General features: G+C 37.2%; 4 protein-coding genes and 1 pseudogene across 5 annotated transcripts; 2 read left to right on the top strand and 3 right to left on the bottom strand.

Annotated features, from left to right (window-relative positions):
• Positions 1-1,168: 1,168 nt before the first annotated feature.
• LOC117619719 (LOB domain-containing protein 12-like) lies at positions 1,169-1,892 on the bottom strand. The gene is made up of 2 exons (XM_034349728.1): positions 1,709-1,892; positions 1,169-1,516 (listed from the first exon to the last, which is right to left on the bottom strand). Exons 1-2 carry the CDS (start codon positions 1,862-1,864, stop codon positions 1,169-1,171), a joined length of 504 nt encoding a protein of 167 aa, XP_034205619.1. The 5' UTR covers positions 1,865-1,892.
• A 4,458-nt stretch (positions 1,893-6,350) lies between these two features.
• LOC117619717 (ferritin-3, chloroplastic-like) lies at positions 6,351-9,027 on the top strand. The gene is made up of 8 exons (XM_034349726.1): positions 6,351-6,856; positions 7,239-7,322; positions 7,399-7,459; positions 7,588-7,675; positions 8,097-8,158; positions 8,374-8,439; positions 8,527-8,590; positions 8,729-9,027. Exons 1-8 carry the CDS (start codon positions 6,501-6,503, stop codon positions 8,791-8,793), a joined length of 846 nt encoding a protein of 281 aa, XP_034205617.1. The 5' UTR covers positions 6,351-6,500; the 3' UTR covers positions 8,794-9,027.
• A 761-nt stretch (positions 9,028-9,788) lies between these two features.
• Positions 9,789-12,564, bottom strand: LOC117618397 (annotated as a pseudogene). The gene is made up of 4 exons (XR_004584467.1): positions 12,284-12,564; positions 11,377-11,923; positions 10,495-11,051; positions 9,789-10,054 (listed from the first exon to the last, which is right to left on the bottom strand). The product of XR_004584467.1 is annotated as a putative F-box protein At1g12855 (transcript).
• A 1,364-nt stretch (positions 12,565-13,928) lies between these two features.
• LOC117619718 (40S ribosomal protein S4-1) lies at positions 13,929-16,174 on the bottom strand. Its single transcript, XM_034349727.1, has 5 exons — positions 16,039-16,174; positions 15,553-15,630; positions 15,262-15,442; positions 14,781-14,878; positions 13,929-14,584 (listed from the first exon to the last, which is right to left on the bottom strand). Exons 1-5 carry the CDS (start codon positions 16,039-16,041, stop codon positions 14,150-14,152), a joined length of 795 nt encoding a protein of 264 aa, XP_034205618.1. The 5' UTR covers positions 16,042-16,174; the 3' UTR covers positions 13,929-14,149.
• An 86-nt stretch (positions 16,175-16,260) lies between these two features.
• On the top strand, positions 16,261-20,789 carry LOC117619714 (multiple inositol polyphosphate phosphatase 1). Its single transcript, XM_034349721.1, has 11 exons — positions 16,261-16,626; positions 16,899-16,986; positions 17,333-17,626; positions 17,943-18,101; positions 18,286-18,426; positions 18,554-18,610; positions 19,019-19,157; positions 19,352-19,456; positions 19,594-19,784; positions 20,022-20,063; positions 20,148-20,789. The coding sequence occupies exons 1-11, from the start codon at positions 16,517-16,519 to the stop codon at positions 20,307-20,309; spliced, it is 1,488 nt and encodes a 495-aa protein (XP_034205612.1). The 5' UTR covers positions 16,261-16,516; the 3' UTR covers positions 20,310-20,789.
• The last annotated feature ends 72 nt before the right edge of the window (positions 20,790-20,861 follow it).

Below are 20,861 nucleotides of genomic sequence, written 5' to 3'. Positions count from 1 at the left end.
TGGACATAAGTATACAAGCAAGAAAGAGCTGCAAAAAAAAGGAGGATTTGATGGGGATAGAAGAAAAGAGAGAAAGAAAAAGCTCTTTCGTTTGACTTGGGGAAATTAATGCTTCCACATCAAACAAAGCTGAGGAGGAATCTTCAGTTGTTGCCTTTTGTTTTTTTCCTTTACCCTTTTGAATTATTTCTTTGATTTGACATATAATGTATCGACAGATGGATTTAGAAAAACATATTATATTGAAGGCATTGATTTCCTACTTCTGCGTACTTCCCATGGACTGACTGACCACTTCCTTGCACCACACCCCACGTGAACAAGCTAGAAGAACAAGTTGTTATCTGCAACAGGTGGCGGCAAGCCAAGTTTTTGGCATTTTTCTAATTTTGAAGATTAGGCTTGAGATTAATAGTTTAATTAGCAGCTAAGTCAGAATTGGAAGCAAAGCAGCTGGAGGTGCAGGCCTAATATAAGACACTCGTGAAAATTTTGAAGGTTAGTAGCAGTTTCTCACTTCTAAAAAGGACTTATCTGAAGTGATGCTATGCCTATGGCTTAGAAAACTTAATGGCATCTTTGGCCATGTGAAAAAACTTGAGACTCAAAGTATGAATTAAATAGTAGAAATTCCTTATATTCTGTGTCTTATATGTAGGAAGAAATAAACTTTTCGAATTGGTGGATTTCGAAAACAAGAGCAGTATGTTGGATTTGTCTTTTCTGCAACAGGATCGAGGTCCATGAAATTCTCAACTTTGGCTTATTATGTAACTCAAAGACCATTACATTAGAGATGGTAATAGGTCGAATTGAAGGTGGGTAGACCATCACGTAATTTCAGCGGCAATGACAGAGTGTGAAAGCTTGTAGATTAGTGTGATTTTAATCCAAGTCGCAAGAATTTATGTCCCGGATTGGTTAAAATGAGCACCGACCCTTTTGCATCTATGTGTTAATATATCCACGGAAGCATATTTGTTTGTTTAATAAGTTACTGATCAGAATTTATCACTTCATCACATGCTAGAGTTGACCCCAACATCTTACCCTTGTTCTTTAAGTCACCCCTCTGACTCTCGTTAACAAACATGATGATCAAAATGAGAAAACAACTAGGCTATGATTAATTAGTTAATTAAAAGTCTAATACATGAGAGAAATTTCATTAAGAAACCATGTCATGTCCAAAAATGCTCTCCCTCTTGAGAGAGTCATGGATTACATTGCTGGAAGAGGAGGGAAAATTTAGATACTGAGGGAAATTGTTGGGGAGAAAATATGATTTCTCATCTGTGTCTAATATCTGCTGTGCGGTAGGAACCGTAGGCTCATGCTGCATCTGAATGCAGAGAATCTCTGCTTGAGCCACAGCAAGTTGCATTTGTAGCTCAGAGACCTGGTTTTGCAAGTAAGATATGGCCCCAACACACCCATAAACTGGGTCTCTCATTCTTGCATTGGCTTCATACACTAAGCTGCTCACTGCATCTGCTCTCTGATGAACTGGAAGCTCCTGCATACATATATACCATTAAAACATCAGACCAAAAAAACCACAAAAATAATTAAAGGGTACACTTAATGATCCCATGGTAAAAGCGGTTTTAAGTTCGAATCTCTCCTCGTTCATCTACAGAGGGAAAAACAAAACAAAAAAACAAAAAAAAAGATAGAAGAGAATTGGAGAATATATAGAAATAAGGACCTGCAACATTTTGCTAACATTGCTAGCACCAAAGACCTTGTGAACAATGGCAAACTTGTGGGGGTCATCAGATGGAAAGTAAGGAGCAAAAATGCAATCCTTGGCGCATCTGCGTCTCAGCAACTTGCAGGAAGCACAGGGTGAAGTTCCAACCATGCTGATTTTGAAAAGCTTAATTTGGAGAAGAAGGACTGTGACTTACTGAAAACTACAACTTGGAGAAAAATGAAAAGGTTGTGTATGTATTTATAATAGAAGAGAACGTGTGGGCCTTTAAGTGTGCACATAGATCAAACAACACTGTCTTGGAAGAAAAATAAAAATTAATTTATATTAAAATAAGTGACTTAATATAAATAGTTAATATCTCAGATGAGAGAGTACGTGGGTATCATTGAGTTCTGGTGTTGGATTGTTTAGTCCTAACCGTGCCACAACGTTATCCCTAGCCAGTATATACTTTTTTGGTTAATTTTCGATGCTTCAACGTTAATATATTCGAGTTTACAATTCGTTTCAAGTTTTTTTGTAAGTGCCTTCGTTCGAAACAATGATAATAAAATAAATAATAAAATATTGAAAAATGAATGAGTTAATTTCTTCATGTATATTTGCAGGGCCCCATCTAAATTTGGGCTTACTGACTCTGGAAAACGAGCGGTTATAGTTAGCAGCCGCCTAATTTTGTAGGTTCGCCATCTCAAATAGTTGTACATGGCTTCCACGTTCTTCTTTGACTCTTTTTTCCGCATTTGTTTTCTTCTGCAGTGGATCTGTTTGCATTGTTTGCTTGTATTTGAACATCTCTTTTTGAGCTTATTAGGAGATTAGGATGGCTAACTACTAGGTTTTGAAGATTAATAATTCTTACCCTTTCTTAATAACTTGCATAAAAATATATATTTTGTTATGAAAATGGTCTTCTTTTTTTTCTTAAGCTAGAAAAGAGGCTAATTGTGAATGTTTGTTACAACTTAGACCCACAAACATTCACGTGAATGCACACAACAAATATTAATTCTCTCTCTCTCTCTCTCTCTCTCTCTCTCACTGAATATATTTTATGACCCAAATCATTGGTTAGATCAACAAACGGTCCAGAAAATGTATATCATATCATAAGTTCACCAATATTAATATTCTATATGACTACAACTTTGTGTTTTTTAAAGTACCTAGAGCTACTGCTATATATACCCTGAAGACGGGGTCTCTCGCTAGTGCATTATGGGGCCTACCCTACCCTAACTCTGTGTTTGTTGTTTTGATTTTTAATCAAGTTGCATATGTGAGTTATTTTATTATTTTCATTTTCATTTTTTGGCCAACTTGTCTCCTTGCAGAAGGATTAAGAAATGATCGTCAAAGCTGCAGAGGACCTACCTTAAGACCCAGAGAGAGAGAGAGAGAGAGTATTTGAGTCTGAGTGTGCTTGTATAGTTGTATGCATGCTTCATCTGAGCACCATAAGCTAAGCAAAGCAGGACAGACTGATCAGGTTGTGATACTTTTCAGCACTTGGAAGGAGACTGATCTCGTGAGCTTTCCATCACAGAGTGCATGTATATACAAATAATAATTTGTGAAAATTAAGCAATGTTGAATAAACCCGTGATTAGTCATCACTATCAGAAATATTATAACTGCTGATTGATATTAGACATGATCTAACAATATCAAGCACAAATTTCAATCACCTAATTTTCTTTTCTTTGTGCTAAAGAAAACCATAGGTTTACTATAATGGTAATGGATGGAAATTTATATAATAAAACCAAGACTTATCAAGAAATTAATGAGGCCCTGACATAAGTTATAACTTGCACAGATTATTTAAATGAAACCCCATTCGAGGGAGATTAGTACTGAAATTAATTAATTTATTATAGGATTTGAAAAACCCCAAAGTCTCTTGCGTTGCATTAATAACCCATCACACAATTCCATGCTTCTTTTCATGTTTCCAAAATAAAACACCCCCTCCCCCCTCCTTGTCCTTCCTTCAGTTGCATATATAATATTTACTTTGAGATTAATTTCATCATTTTCACTGTGCATGTAGAAGGTTCTATTAGGTTATTTTCCATAGTAAATCAATATGATTATTAAATTACCAAAGAAAAATAATTTACCAGTAGAGTGGTACATACATGTACTGCTAATAATTACATTTTAACCTCTAATAGAGCAGGGTTTAAGATACCTAAGCTGCTCTATCTATCTATCTAGTAAAGGGGTAATTAAGAAAGAAAAGCTTGGTTTGTGTGAGAATCTCTAAAAACTAATGCAAATAAATTATAAGGAAGAAACAGACATCTTCACCACCATACAAGGAAAAACATGAGACCTCCAACGCCAGCATTAAATGAGCATCGTGGTCATGCATGGTTTTTCTATCAATTCATGATAGTGTTGCTGCAAATTTGATTCTCATTTCTGCAAACCAGCAAATGGATCGGGGTTTTCTTTTTTCTTTCCAACGTTGGTAATCTCACAATATCATCATAAGGTAATAAGCTCATCTCTTGGCCTCTCATCTCTTGATTCTCATTTTTTTTACGTACTTTGATGGCAGCACCAGCACTCAACATCCATTATTAACGAAATGGATGGGCTTGGTTTGGTTTAGGTCTCATCCCGCACCCCGGATTCAATGTAAAATCACTAGTTGAATTGGTTCGGTTTATATAAGAACATACGTCAAATGAAACTTTATACAGTACATTTATGGTGCTGATTTTCTCACTTCCTTTTTGTTCGCATATACTTCCATTTTGTTTTTTGAGATTGGGCCGTACATAACATCTAAGCTAACAGTCTCAACATCAATTATTAAAGGTCCCATCGCATATAAGCTAACTATCATAACATCCATTATTTAAGTTTCAATATTTTCTGTAACCAACACAAAAAGTTCCAAGATTTTCAAGGGATTAAATTGAACCCTCATTCAACCCCCTCACCCAAATCTCCGTCGTTGTAGGAGCATCTCCGTCAAAGGAGACCCTGGCAATTGGCTACGACTGCAATAACAGGCCATCAGTGCAGGTAAATTGGAATGCTATTCTGGTAGGTCCAAGTTTAAAAATAAAAAACATATTTTAGGCCCCTACAGAACCGCTAGATCAAACAAGCCCAAGTTCTTATGTTATGTTGAAATTGAGATTGATGGCGGCCCATTGATATAAGGGTGTTTTGGGCCCTGAGACAAGGCCCAATTAAAGATTAGCTGTCTTCAACTCAAAACAGTGGGCAGCCTAATGACTTGGACCGAACCCAAAGGTTAAAAGAGTAAATCCAGCCTCATGATATATATATATATATATATATATATATATATTTATTTATTTATTTATTTATTTATTTATCTTTAGTATATTAAAGGATAAAATCATAGGTGCCCTTCGCGGTTAAATGAATCATATGCTTGCATTCCAGTATTCTAATGTATAATTTAACTTAAGAAAAAAAAAAAATTAAAAATAGTACCACTTAACCTCTTGAAAGCTATTGAAGAGAGGGGTGTCGTAATTATATAGTCTATTTAACTTTAGTTTAATAGCCGTTTCACATTGACAAAGACAGCCCAACTTGCTCTAAAGGATATTATATACAAAGAGAGTGTGACACAAAACCTTTCAAAGACAAAACATGCTTTGTCATGAGTCATATCCAAAAGATTGGCATCTAGATCGTATTTCTCCATTTCGTAGCTCGAATAACAAATGGCTCTTTCAATTAAAATGAATTTTAGGGTTCGTTTGGGACTATTTTTATAGGAAGCACTTCTACTTGTAAGCGCTTCTATCAAAAGCGCTTTTATTATAAAGATGTTGAAATTTTCATAAGAAATCGAAGTACTTCTTCGAAAAGCACCCACTTGGGACTGCTTCTTCAGAAAACGCTTTTATGGTCCAAAACGTTTCTAAACTTTTCTGCAAAATGCTGTCAGAAGAGCTTTTGATTATCAGAAATTACTTTTAACTATTCCAGAAGCACTTTCAATCCGGCCCTTAGTGTTGATTGAACATTTGGTGTTCCTAATAAATGGAAGATTTGACTCACTGAATTGAACAGATATCCTACATGTTAGAGAAAACAAATCCCTTTCACCAGTATGAGCCCGGTCTCAATAGCCGTATTGAGCAATCAAGCTAACCCTTTTTGCCAATGAGAGGACAATGTGTCATTGTCCTTCCTATAGTTTTACAAGGAGAACATTCGTAGCACAATAATGTAGAGTTTTACGCATGGCATTGCCAGCTAAATCTACATGCAAAATATGTGATTTCTAACCTTTATGGCTCTACCTGCCTTTGTAGTTATCCCATGCCATAATTGAGAGTCCTATTGAGAATTTTATTCCATTATTTAATGGAAAACCAAAAGGGAAATAACAAGATTCTCTCACTTTCTCTGGCTTTCTCTCACTTTCTTTCTCCTATTGGCCACAAAAAAGCAAACCGAAAAGAAACCCTAAAAAAATTTCCAAGAGAATTCAACGCAACATTCCAGATATTTCCTTTGGATGGCACGAGCCTGCCACGCGCCCATTCCAACAACTCAATCCAAGCCGTCCACGTTTTTCTAATCCAACGGTCCAAACAGCCCTTAGCCACCGATATAGTGACTCATTCTCTCCACTTCTCAATCCCCACCTCCACCCCACACACCCCTCCGTCAAACCCTCATTTTCCTCTGCTTTACGCTGTTCTTCAACCCCCGATTCTCTCTCACCCACACTAATTTCCTATCTCTTTCACACAATCCGTGTGTTTTCGTCTCTGCAACCATGCTTCTCAAAGGTTCTCCAGCCTCCTCTCACTTGATCACTCGCGGGGAGAACTTGGGTCCTCTGTTTTCCTCTGCTCCATCTTTATCTTCGTCCAAGCTTTCGTATTCGTTCTCCCCTCTGAACTCGTTCACATCTCTGAATTCGATTCTTCGGTTCCCTCCGACGAGAAATGAAGGTGGGGTTGTGGTCTGTGCGTCCAAGAATGCGAATAATCGGCCACTTACCGGTGTGGTTTTCGAGCCATTTGAAGAGGTGAAGAAGGAGCTAGAACTCGTACCTACTCTCCCACAAGTCTCTCTTGCTCGCCAGAAGTTTACCGCTGAAAGCGAGGCAGCCATTAACGAACAGATCAAGTGGGTTTTGTCTCTTTTTCCTTCAAATATTATATTTTCACGAAAGAAATGTTTTTTTTAATAGTTCTTTAAGACCATGATTGATTTGAAGTCTTAAAAGTTCAATCTTGAAGCATTATCCGATTGTGTGTGTCAATGCATTTTCATCTTTCATGTGAAAATTGTGCCTTTAATTGTTTAATGTGGATTTTTCTCTCTGAGTGTGTGGATTTGTGTAACGATGTGGTTGCAAATCTTTGCGTTTTGAGTAGTAGTTCGGATTTCAATGTCTCATTGAAAAGTAATGTAATTGACGCTCTTTTTTATTTTCTGATTGAAATCTGGTTATATTTGTTTATGCTCTGTTTTCTAACGATTTATTTGTTCTTTGATGGAATATCAGTGTGGAATACAACGTCTCCTACGTTTACCATGCCATGTATGCCTATTTCGACAGGGACAATGTAGCGCTCAAGGGTCTTGCCAAGTAATTTCTTGGACATCCTACTATTTTGACAAATCTTATACATAAATTTCGTTGTTCATGGTTTTGTTCTGTACAGGTTTTTCAAGGAATCGAGTGAGGAAGAGAGGGACCATGCTGAGAAGTTTATGGAATACCAGGTGTTTGGTTTATTCCTCGCCTAATATATAATCTTCCATGTATTGCTTACTGTAATAGGCTTTAAATTCAGTTTCTCATTTGTCAAAATGAATTGCTTATCTCTTTTTTTCTTTGTGGTGATTCTTAGAATAAACGCGGTGGAAGAGTGAAATTGCAGTCTATTTTGATGCCTGTTTCTGAGTTTGATCATGCAGAGAAAGGAGATGCTTTATATGGTTAGTTTTATTCGCCCTTGTGTATTTGTGATGAAAACTATACCCTTGTAATGAAATTTTGGCCCCCAGACACCATTCTTTTATTTTCTATGCTCAAGGTGTTCCTTTTCCAAATTATCATTGCTCAATTGGGATTTGCATGAATTTTTTTCTCAGTGATGTGCTCGCATCAAATAATGATAGCACAGTATACTTGAGTTTTGAAGACATTGGTTGTCTGCTTAACAATAAAATTGGTTGTCAAGTGTTTCATTAAGTGTGTGCTGGATGATAGTTAAGGCAATAAAAAAAAAGAATGGCATGACCCTAAGACTTGGTTTATGCAGATGTGTTCAGCCATTGGATTATTTGAAGGGATTGTAATATACTGTGTAAACTGTATATTATTGAGCTCTAACTCTGTCCTGTTCTTTTGATTTAGCAATGGAGCTTGCATTGTCTCTGGAGAAACTGACAAATGAAAAGCTGCTCAACTTACACCATGTAAGGCGTTTATTCTTATTTGACACCATCTTCTTAGCTTTATGATGATGTTCTTTACCTGATTATATTTGGTAAATTTGATGTCATTTCAGTAGTAACATCGTTTGCTTTGTGGTATCAATTGACATGTGCCACTATGTTTGAAGATTCAAATGTTTTTATGCTATGCTCCAGCTTCTAACACATGCTTTTATGTTTGACTATGCGACTAACAGGTTGCTGAGAAGAACAAAGATGTGCAGTTAACAGATTTCGTTGAAAGCGAGTTTTTGACTGAGCAGGTGATTCTTGATGTCCTCCTTTGTTTATCCTGAGTTGGAAAGGTTTCTATACGGCATGGTTTTGATGTTCTACTTTTACCTTTCCAGGTGGAAGCCATCAAGAAAATATCTGAATATGTTGCTCAACTAAGGAGAGTCGGCAAAGGACATGGTAGGAACCAATGATCCAATATCATTGTCATCTTTACTTTACCCTGTATTGTTATCTTTGTATATTTTAGTATGGCCTTACTTTATCTGCTCTGATTTTTCTGTTTCTTAAAACTGTCTTGTTTCCTGTCCATTCCAGGGGTTTGGCACTTCGATCAGGCACTGCTTCATGAGGATGGAGCCGTTGATGCAATTGCTGCGTGACGATGAATCTATTGCCTTTCTTTATAGTTACCAGTTTGAAGGTGCTTGCATGGTCTGTTGTGCTGATGGTTCTTGTTTAGAGATTTTTGATTGTGTGGTTAGAACCTTCTGTAGTTTTCTAGACGAGGAAAATACATGGGTTGATTTTAGTCGAGCTAGTTAAAAATGCAGCTATGAACTTTATCCTTCAATTAATGCAAACCTTGGCGAAATATATGAGCCTGTTTGTTTCTACTTTCGAATAGACGTTAGCATATGGTCTCAAACAAAAACAAAAAAAGGTGCACTATAGTCTTTGTGCCCATAATGAACTGGTGCCAGCACTTGCAGTCGAAGTACTCATGGTGGCGCTTCTAGTAATTTTCTGTGGCTTTTAGGACTTGAAAAGGGCAAGACTCTCGTACTCCTTATATGCCCTTCAAAATCATATAAAAAGGATGGGCATCTCACGCCTAGCCTCAAAGCTTTTTACCTTTATCTTAAGTGCATGCAGCCAAACGACGTTTCTCAAATCACCAGCTGCAAGGCCGAAAAGGAGCACCAAATGACCAAAGATTACAACTAAAAAAAAAATCGAGATCCACAATCTGTGAGTACGGTGGTGGTCCAGGGTTACCTATCTCTAGAGAAACGGGAAGCAGAACCCTAGAAAAATCCCCGAGTTAAAAAAGGTAACAAAAGTCTTCCGAGCTAAAAAAAGGAAAGAAAAAGGGCATGCCAGCACCATTTCGGATTACGCCACGCTTTAGCGGACTCTACTAAATTAAGCTTCCGCGTATACTTTTACTTGTTTGTTAATAACTTTTTGTTGAACCGGTTCATCCATTATTGTAAAACGCAATGACATATCATTGTTCACTCGTGCTAAACTTCGCAGTACATTGCTAAAACAGTTAGTTATATGAATTTAGGAAGTTTTCTCTGCAAGGGTTTCATGTTCATCATGCTTGGTTTATTTTTGGCCTCAGTGAATTGAGAATATGGACGCAATGACATATCGAATGTGAAGGGAATCATATCAAATGCAAATACTGTTAATTGTTGAGGGAAAAAATTTGCAAAATCATTCGCTAGTTTAGAACTGCATAACCAATTCAAATATGTAACAAGTGCATACTTCCATAGGTCAAAAACTAAGTTTATAATTGTCCTAAAAACTAGTCGAGAAAATATATCAGCACTTGGGATAAGAAGTTCCATGTCAACAAAATGCACCAGCATTTCAGGCACTTGAGGAAAAGGAAGTTGCAGCCCTACGAGTCTGTCATGAAAGAAAACGAATAAAAACCACTGTTAGTGCAAATATAACTTCCTCTTCATGCTTTACATAAATGAAGACTAATTAGAAAAGTAAGTAACCTGTTCATGAAAAGCATTGGAAAAGAAATTCACTGCACAAACTGTTGAACAATTCCATATATATTACAATTTACAGCAGCAAATAAGACTGTAATATGAATGCATAAAACTCACTTCGTGGCAGCAACAGTTCCACAGTCTAAACATGTTTATCAGTATTGGTTTCAACTTCTTGTTTTCCAAATTCAATTAGACGAAAGATAAGTTAATGAACACAAAAAGAACCCGCATCAATTTAATCATCTATCAGCTCTTAAGTGAATATAAAAATCTGACAAGCTAAGAATTAAAAATTGTTCTTGACAAGAAATGCTCTGCCTCTCAGCATTATAATCACATTACCTGTCTGTTCCTTCTCTTAGTAGGAAACCGCATCTGTCGGGTCGAGTAAGACAAGGACCTCTTTGAAAGAATCAACGGTGCAATATTGATATCCTTCTCCAGGAACACCAAGATTTTCAACGGTTTTGTTCACAAGGTCTAGTGATACTAACTCATGCTTTGATTTTATGTAGTAATTATCAAAGTTATCATCATCATCAGAAAATTCTTCCCTATCTCCACAAAGCATCAATAATACTTTGCCGCTCTTCCTAAAACATAATGCCCCTGGGTAGAAGTCTTTCCGGCCCCTGTGGACCAAGCAATTTGGTCCACGACTCCTTTATGCCATACTCTTTCATCACCCATATATCAAGAAAACGGTCTTCACATCTGTTATCCATTGAGAACAGAGCAATGGATTTTCCATCTCCTGAAACAGATAATTGTAATCCTAGTTTGAAATCACATATTAAACTCTTCGACACTGGCATTTCACAAAATAACTTACTGATCACGTCAAATGTCAATATAAAATATTCATTGCCATAATCTGTCCGGTGGAGTACAGGCTTTTGATATTACATAGACGCGAATCCCAGGCTTTTGTTAATGGGGTTCTTCACTGGCCTGTACTCCACCGGACAGATTATGGCAATGAATATTTTATATTGACATTTGACGTGAGCAGTAAGTTATTTTGTGAGATGTCAGTGCCGAAGAGTTTAATATGTGATTTCAAACTGGGATTACAATTATTTGTTTCAGGAGATGGAAAATCCATTGCTTTGTTCTCAATGGATAACAAATGTGAAGACCGTTTTCTTGATATATGGGTGATGAAAGAGTATGACATAAATAACAAGTCTCACAACCTTATAGTCATTGGTATTAGCATCAAAACCAAACCCAATAGGTAACACCAGGCCAGGGAAGGGTCACTAACTTTCTAATGGCTGGGTTCCATATAAAGATATCGTAACCATAACGGAAGATATCATCCGCAAAGCAGATTAGCCCGTTACAAGTGCCGACCACACGAAGATGTCAATTGTACAGTTCTTGCTTTGGAGCAATTGGAAATTCTATCTTGGAGTACTCGTCAAAAGCCTTGTTATCATAATGCAGAGAATAAACCTCTTCCAGTACATCGTCAACAAGGGCTTTGTGGAACATAGTGACGCTCCTCTTACCAGCAACCCTGTGGATTAGGAATAGGTGACTGGCGTTCAGGTTATTAACATGAACTGTTGGGTTGAGGTGGGTGCGAATAAAGCTTTGGTTATGATCATGGACCTCCATGTCTTGCACACTGAGGTGCATTTGATAACAGATTTGACGGGTAGCCTAAGTAGGATCTCTTGTATGATTTCCTGAGGAAAAGTGCATGAGATCGCTTCAATTTTAAATTCCTGCATCCCTTGTGCGATATCTTGTATGTTATCCATGTCTTGCACATTCAAATAGTTACACTAAATGAGAAAAAACAATTGATACAAAAAAAAGCTATAATTAAGAAAAAGAAATATCAAGAGAGCTGTTTTTTTTTTGGGGTCAAATATCAAGAGAGCTGTTCTTAGGCAGAGTAAAATTCATATACATAAAATTAAAAAGATCCAGTAACAAGGAGCATTAAGAACCCTAAACGTCGTAGTTTTCAGATGAAATGATACCCAGTCTCAACTCTATAAATGAAAAATCAAAATCCATCAACCAAAAATAAAAAATAAAAAATAAAAATCCACCATTCATATCAGGAAAAAAAAAACTCTAAAAAATCCGAGAAAAATAAAAGAAAAACTTGAGGAACCTGATGAGAAAAGCGGAAGAAATGGAGCTGACGAAGCGTCTCGTTCTTGTGCTGTGTTAGAGAAGAAGAGTGAAGGAGAAGAACCCTTTTCTAGCTTCTAGGGCATTTGTTTCCGTACATGATGGCGAGATAAGAAAATCGCGTCGGCTCAAACCTTAATGGATCAAAGGGACCTCTCTATTTATACGCTGAGCCTGATTAAAAGCTTGAGTAAGATTTATCTATGCTTCATCCTGTGTTTACTGAGGATTTATGAATTGGAAAAAGCTTTCCCGGGAACATTTTAAAGCTGAAATTCCATTTTATCGCCATAATTCTGGAAATTTTTTATTTTGACCCCTGCTTTTTGTTGTATCTTTTATATTTTGCCACCTTTGCCTTAGATTGGACCGTTTGGTTTATGTAATGCAACTTTATCTCCAGGCCCATTCGGTTTCTTAGCCTCAAGAATTCTATGGCGAGGACTTATATCTGGTCCTTAAGTGAGATCGTATTTCTTAATTGTTAAATTAAATTGATTAGTTATTAAATAAAATTAGTTAATTTAATCTAATAATTAAAAGATAGAATCTCACACCATATATAAGGCCCTCACTATAGAATGAATCTTCTTAGCCCTCTCTTTTTCTTCTATTTTTCACTCCCTGCAGGCCCATTCGTTAGTTTCAAATCAATTCCTGTAGGTGTAAGGGCATACAATTTTAGGTGATCTCACCAATTATCCCATTTTTGGTCCTCTAGATATAAGAATTTTCTCCATAAGCGACATTTTGTTCGACTTTTAGGGGGGTGTATTCAATTAAGATTTAAAAGAGTTAAATGAAGTTATAAAGTTTATAGAGTTCAATATATTTCAATTGATTTCTATAAACTCCACATAGAGTTTGATTGAATTCCAAGATTGATTTTAATGGTGTTTGTTAGAGTTTTATCATAGATGTTAAAAGAGTTTATTAGAGTTTAATTAGTTCATAAGAAAAAATATATAACGTAGAAAAAGAGAGGAGATTTTTTACCTCCACGTGACAAGCACACACGTTCAAGGACTGGAAAGCGTAGAGTACGTTCAAAGTTTCTAGGGTTAACATAAGATTTGTCAGGGCCTTTTGTATTTATGCTTACCACTTTAATTTCTAACGAAATCAGACAACTCATTAATTCCTTCAAAATAAATTACGTTTTGAATACACCTAATTTTGTTTGACTTTTAAAAAGTCATAATTGAATACACCTAAATTTCGATGTATTTTTTTTAATGTCAGTTGAAATCTGAATTCAATACACCCAAACTTTTACAAACTCTTTTAAAATATGAATTGAATACACCCAAACTTTTAAACTCTTTTAAAATCTCAATTGAATTAGTTCCTATCTTAATTGACAAAAAAAAAAAAGGGGTCATGGAGGAAATTGAAAATTAGGTGATAGTTCAAGGGTAATTTGGCAGTTTACTCTTATGAATTTAGGGCTCAAACAGCTTGTCCTGCCGTATCAAAGAGTTCTTTGATGCACCTCAACGGGTGAGATTTGGTTGCATTTGGACCCTGGATTTAATTTCCAAGTTTAATGCTACCTTGATCATACCCAGCATATAAAGCTCACGCTAGAACGGAATATCTTAGATTTGGCATTAAGAAGTTAGAAATAACACCATGAAGACAAGTATTGAATATGCCCGTCAAGGCCAAAGAGGAGCACCAAATAAGTATCAGATTATAAAAAATTGAAGTCAACAATCTACCAGTACTGAGCAAAACAAGCCGGAAAAAAATTTGAAGCACAAATTCAGAACTAATTGTTCTAAGTCTAACCGCAAAAACAGTGACCACACAAGTACAACAAATTTAAAAAGGGTGTCGTAATTAATTAGGCAGTGGATGCTTGTTGGGCTGCTTGCCTTTTTTTGGCCTCTTCGATGATAGTGAGCTTGATACCTTTTCCCTTAGGAAGACTTACCCATGGCTTCGTCCCCTTGCCAATGGTGAACACATTAGCCAACCGAGTAGCGAATTCATGGCCGGTGGCATCCTGAACGTGGATTGTCTCAAAACTTCCCTTGTGTTTCTCCCTGTTCTTGATTACTCCAACACGCCCCCTGTTCCTTCCACCTGTAACCATGACCACATTCCCAACATCAAACTTAATGAAGTCAGTGATCTTGTTGCTCTCTAGGTCAAGCTTAATGGTGTCGTTGGCCTTGATGAGAGGGTCAGGGTAGCGAATGGTTCGCCCATCGTAGGTGTTGATGTACGGGATACCCTTTTGCCCAAACTGCACTGACCGGACTTTGCAAAGTTTAAACTGCAGAGAAAAACCATCTCAAAATATCAGAAAAAAGCAAAAGTCCATTAATTAACAAGATGAAATGCCGGATAGTTGCCAATATAAAACCACCTTGCATACTAGTACAGCACAGCCAATACTTAAGTTGAATTCAAGTTATCTACTTTGAAAATAAAATAAGGAAAAAGATATCCAGAGAACTCAGAGAAATAACCTTTGCCTCTTCATCCCTTATCGAGTGGAGACGGAACCGACCCTTTGTGTCATAAAGGAGACGGAAATTCTCATTTGTTTTGGGGATTGAAATAACATCTGCAAATCAGGGGGGAATATAAGTTCTTCAAAGTCAAAATTTATTGCCGTGAAATGGAGGGACACAGCTCCCAATACCAATGCGATTTTACGAATAGAACACATCCACAGAACATATGCACTTGAAGCAATTGAATACTGTTACACACAAACCTTTTGCTACTAAACACCCCAAAATCTAATGTTTCTTTCAAAGCACCAAACAACTGGTGAAATATGGGTGCCTTGATAAGAGAACATAAAAAATCATCCCACAGCAATATCTATGGGACAATTGTTCTCATGAAAATACAACTCATATTGACACGAAAACAGAACAAGGCCTAGAAGAAAAAGAAAAAGGAAAAAAAAATTGATTCAGTTAGAAGATAGGATGAGCATACCCATGAAACCCGAAGGATATGTCTTGTCAGTCCTAACCTTCCCATCAACCAGAACATGTCGTTGCATCAAAATGGAAATGACCTCACGGTAAGTGAGAGCATATTTCAATCTGTTTCGTAAGATAATGACCAAGGGAAGGCATTCCCTGGACTTGTGAGGCCCAGATGAAGGCTTGGGCGCCTAAGGAAGAAAAATAAAAGAAGAATGTAAGGAATAAAAATGGGAAATAAGGAGGATGCATGCACAAGCATCAACATAAAAAGGAAGACAAGATAAGATCTTCAACTTACAAAGGCACCGCCAAGTTTGTCAAGCATCCAATGCTTCGGGGCATTGAGCCTCTTTAAATGCTTCTTCAACCCTCTTGCCTGTAAAAGCCACAAGCATAAAGTTCAGCACCCCAAATGACCCCATTTGTATAAGAAAACAAACTCAGCTTGCAAAAAAACTTATTTTCGACTCTCTGGCTCTTAAATCTGTACAGGAAATAACGTTATAACATCCAGAACCAAAACCAAGCAGCACAGCTGAAATTTGAGCTTATTTCACTTTTCAGGCAATGCAGAAAATCATGAAAACGGAATTTACAGTACAAAGCCGAAAGAGGTTAAAGACCCAACATGAAAATCTAGATCTGGGTATTACATATTATGCGGATTTGAAAACGATAATAATAAAAGAAGAAATTCTATGACGATCGGGAAAAAGAGAAATAAAAACGAGGAGATAAAAAAATTGCAAAATGAAGAAAAAACAGGTGAGAGGGATGCAAGTACCATTTTGGGATTGTGAGCTTGACCTCCGGGAGAGTATCTGAGCCTCCGCAGCTATAGAGCTCTGCACACACTGCACAGAGAGAGGGGAAGAGGGGGAGAGAGAGAGAGTAGCGCCTCCAAAACCCTATAGAATTGGATTGCATGGTGTGCTTCAAGGGACCAACGGCTACTTGGGCCTTAACTTACTGCTCCACCTAAGCCCTGATCCGATTTTGAGTTGGCCCATTTTCGGTACTTGGCCCACTTGCAGCTCCTGTAGCAAGGTGGCCCGTTAGACCGCGCCACCGCTCGAACTAAAAGTTTAGCCACGCGGCGTTCAGAGACGGGGTGAGTTGCGCCACTTCCAACTTTCAAGCAGTATGGACCGCCTAAAAAAAAAAGTTCAACACTTTATTTAAATGAGAAATTGATCATTACATTTCCCGATTATTCCTTTCTTCAGATTCTTAACGCAGAGAGACAAACTGAGACGGAGAAGATGAAGCGGGCCATGGCGGCTGTTCTGCTAGTATTATTATCGCCACTCGTTCATTCAAATGCCGAAGAAGAAGCTTTCGATGTTCGCCATCACCTTTCTACTGTTTCCAGGTTTCTCTCTCACAAAATCAAAATTTCCCATTAATTTGATTACGAATTTATTACATTTTTATTTATATTTAAGTGTGTTATACGTGAATCGATATGTCGTTACTAGATTTTTGGTTCTTATTGCTTAGCCGTCTGCTTGGTTAAGAGTAAATTGCAGAAAGTGTTTCAAGTTGCAATTTTTTTCCATATTTAAATTAAAGAAATAATATTTTCAAGCAATAGAGGGTAGAATTATTATGGAAAGAGAAATAACTAATGGGTTTTTGGTGCAGATACGGTGTCGTTAAAGGCATTGCGGAGAGTTCATTTGTTCCATCGAAGATTCCAAATGGATGTACTCCTATCCACTTAAATCTTGTGGTAAATTTATTTTTTGATATTGTCGTTGCCATCCAAATTTCCATTTGTGTTTCAACTGTTTGTGTGTTCAGTGTTTGTGTTTCAAACTTCAATTAGACAAAGAGGCAATAATAAATTTTGCTATCAGGAATTTCTCAGATTTGTATGAACTTTGTGTTCGCGTCTGTAAGTATGTATATATGTCTTCTGGTTGCATATTTAGTTATCAGATGTGATTCTTTTTAAGCATGACTCCTACCCCGTTTGTTAAGATTAGCTTGCTGGCTTTCCACAAGTGACATTTATTTTTAAATGCCTGAACTAGAGAGTTCGCATTTATGGCTCCTGATGCAACTTCTATTATCAGGCAAGGCATGGAACTCGTTCTCCTACCAAAAAGCGGATTAAAGAGTTGGACAACTTGGCAACTCATCTGGAGGTTTTACTGAGAGAAGCTGAAGAACAGAACCTGTCTTTGGAAAAACTTCCTGGTTGGTTAAAGGGTTGGAAATCTCCTTGGAAAGGAAAACTGAAAGGTGGAGAATTAATTATCCAAGGAGAGGATGAACTCTATGATATTGGGATCAGGACTCGAGCAAGATTTCCAAATTTGTTTAATGATGATTACCATCCAGATGTTTATGCAATAAAGGCAACACAGGTAAGATTTGTTTGTTCTAGGGCTTTTTTCTTTTCTTTTTGTTTAGAGCATTCAATTATATTTTTCCTATATGTGATGAATTATGGCCATGATCAGCCTTGTTTTATAGGTTGTTGGTAACTTTGAATATGGCATAATAGTCATCTATTAACTTGGAAATTTTCTATTGCAATGTTTGGAGTAATTCTTATTTTCAAGTTGAGACTTTAAGCTGATCGAAGTTAATTATATCTCTCTGGCTGTGAATATCAGCCTCAGATTTTTGTCAGTTCTGTTTGAACCTTTCATCTTATGCATCTTTTATATAATGTTATAGGTCCCTCGGGCATCAGCCAGTGCTGTGGCATTTGGCTTGGGATTGTTTAGTGGGAAAGGAAGTCTTGGACCAGGGCGTCATCGAGCTTTTGCTGTAATCAGTGAAAGCCGTGCAAGTGATACAAAGCTAAGGTTTCATGATTGTTGCCAAAACTACAAGGTATTCTGCCGTCCTGATCTTTTCCTTGATTTTTGAACACGTGCAACACACACAATCTGATTACACTTTATTAGTTGGTGGAATTGGGTGTAGCTGGGCTGGGTTGCCATAACCCCCATTTTTATTGGTTTATCTGCAATTCTGTGCTGTATATGTTGGTTGACGAAGACTTTTATGCATGTAGGCATTTAAGAAAAGTCAGGAGCCTGCTGTTGATAAGCTTAAGGAACCCGTTTATGATGAAATAACTTCTGCATTAAGAAGGCGCTACAGGTTGAATTTTACAAGGCAGGATACAACTTCTCTGTGGTTTCTGTGCAAACAGGTGATTGCTTTCTTCTGTTTTCATACACAAAACTCATTTTATTGCTCTCGTGGACTGAGCTTGTGAATTAATTATCCCTGAAGTGCAATTGATTTTATGGTCATCTGTGGTTTGTTCTATTTGGCAGGAAGCGTCCTTGTTGAATATAGTTGATCAAGCTTGTGCACTTTTAAGCCCTTCTGAGGTATGCTAATTTTTTATTGTCAAGATTAACCAAATTTCTTATATTATTCCATGATAATCAGGTTATTCTGTATAACATTTTTCGTTTGAACCTGAATATGATATATAAACATATATGATAAGCCATGACTCCGATACTGTGAAGACGACTAAAATGACTGAAACTAGTTACATGATGAATACTAGCCTTTTTGGCTTGTAGTTAATCTATGAATGGAGAGGGCACAGCAAGTGAATTGGTGCTGAAATTGAATTACCAACCAAAAAAAAAAAAAATCTTTGAAGAACGCATTAGAGTAATTTGCCCCTCCCCTTTGATGTGCTTTAGTAATATCAGTAAACACAAATATTCGTGATCTCAATGTTTTTTTGTTAGTTTATTTACATGAAAAAAGTCTCCTATGTTTAGGTTTCTTTGCTGGAATGGACAGATGATTTGGAGGCCTTTATATTAAAGGGATATGGTAAATCAATAAACTATAGAATGGGAGTGCCCTTACTTGAAGATGTTGTGCAGTCCATGGAGCAGGCTATTAAGGCTGAAGAAGGTAACCCAATAGTGCGCAGTTATAACTGGATAATACTGTGTCGCTGAGGACTATTAAACCTCATGGATATGTCAGTGTCTATTTGGATTCCACTTAAATGTGGAATTCTTTGCATTATGTAGTTGTGTGTAAGCTATATGACTCATGGTATTCCAATTCTCACTCACTCTCTCCCCCTCCCCTTTTCTTTGTAGAAAAACATGCTCCTGGTAGTTATGAGAAGGCGAGACTAAGGTTCGCACATGCAGAAACTGTCATTCCATTTTCATGCCTACTTGGACTTTTTCTTGACGGATCTGGTGAGTGATTTCTTCAGTAAATTCTTAATTCAGTTGCATGATCTTGGTTTATGTGCAGGTGGGAATCTAAATGCTCATGTATATGGGTTCTTCTATATTCTGTTCTCATAGTACGGGTTATGTTTTCTATGTTTCAGAATTTGAAAAAATACAGAGGGAACAGGCTTTGCCACACCCTCCAAAGCCTCCCCAGAAGAGAAATTGGAGGGGCCATACTGTGGCACCTTTTGGTGGGAATAACATGCTGGTTCTGTACAGTTGTCCAGCCAACACATCAAACAAGCACTTTGTGCAAGTGCTGCACAATGAACATCCCATTCCAATGCCAGTAAGGCCCCATTCTTTACTTAATTTTAACTTTCTCGAACATTTTCGGATTCCAGACCTTGGTTTCACTTTTGAAATTAGAAGATTTCATGAGGAACACAATTGGTATCGGATTACAAATTTCTTTTCACACATCTTTTTTTAATGGCGCATAATGGCCAGCTGTTTCAGTCGTAATGCGTGGATCTCTGTTTTTTCCTCGTATTGAATTCTCAGATAATAATGTTTTGGTGTTTAGGGTTGTGATGGTACTGATTTCTGTCCACTTGATGTTTTTAAGGTACTATTTCTTTCTACTCTACTCTCACATTTAATAGATATGATCATTCAGCTCATTCTCATTTTACCATTTGTGTTTTTCCAGGAAAGAATTGTTGCTCCTCATTTGAAGCATGACTATAATTCTGTGTGCGATGTAAAACTAGAACAACAGGAGCAGAAGCCAGTTGCTAGTAAGTTATCTCAACTGTTCCGTTGGATGTTCTCACTGGGGAATGGTGATAAAAGTCCCCTCGATGAATTGTAGTTTCTTCTTGTTTTCAAGTGCGGAAGGGATAATTCTTGCACTACCTTGAGTGACTTGGATTCACGGCAGCCCTTTCTTGTAGCAGACCTCTGTTTTGGATTGATACAATTGCTAATACTGAATCCGTTCGTCTTGTTGCAGTTTGAATTATCTGAGGCGGGCGGTAGAGTAGTGAATTTTGTTACATTGTCGTGTTGTAGTTTTGCTCATAACAAAACAGCTTCTCTGCCTTGCTGGGACTGGTGTTCATGGAGAGATGGATGTCATACACGTATTAACTACTTCTGGAGTAGCTTGCACATTTGTCTTTACGCGTTTTTATTCTAATGGAAAGTATTGACTGAGGGATCTATCAATTTGATTGTCTTAAAGCACTTTCGATGCCAACCAAATAGGGAGACTGTAACTTTCTTTTGGGCAAAGATGAAAAAGGAGCTAAGAGTTGGATGATATTTTCTTTATGCGTGAACCATATCTCTACTTTTCTGTGTTCCAGAGCATTCTATGTGGATTTTATGTCGGTAAAACATGATCCAAAGTTCATGAAAATTC

The sequence above is a fragment of the Prunus dulcis genome, chromosome 2, assembly GCF_902201215.1.
Source record: "Prunus dulcis chromosome 2, ALMONDv2, whole genome shotgun sequence".
In the NCBI taxonomy this organism is placed as follows: domain Eukaryota; kingdom Viridiplantae; phylum Streptophyta; class Magnoliopsida; order Rosales; family Rosaceae; genus Prunus; species Prunus dulcis.
This window is presented reverse-complemented; position numbering and strand designations above follow the sequence as displayed.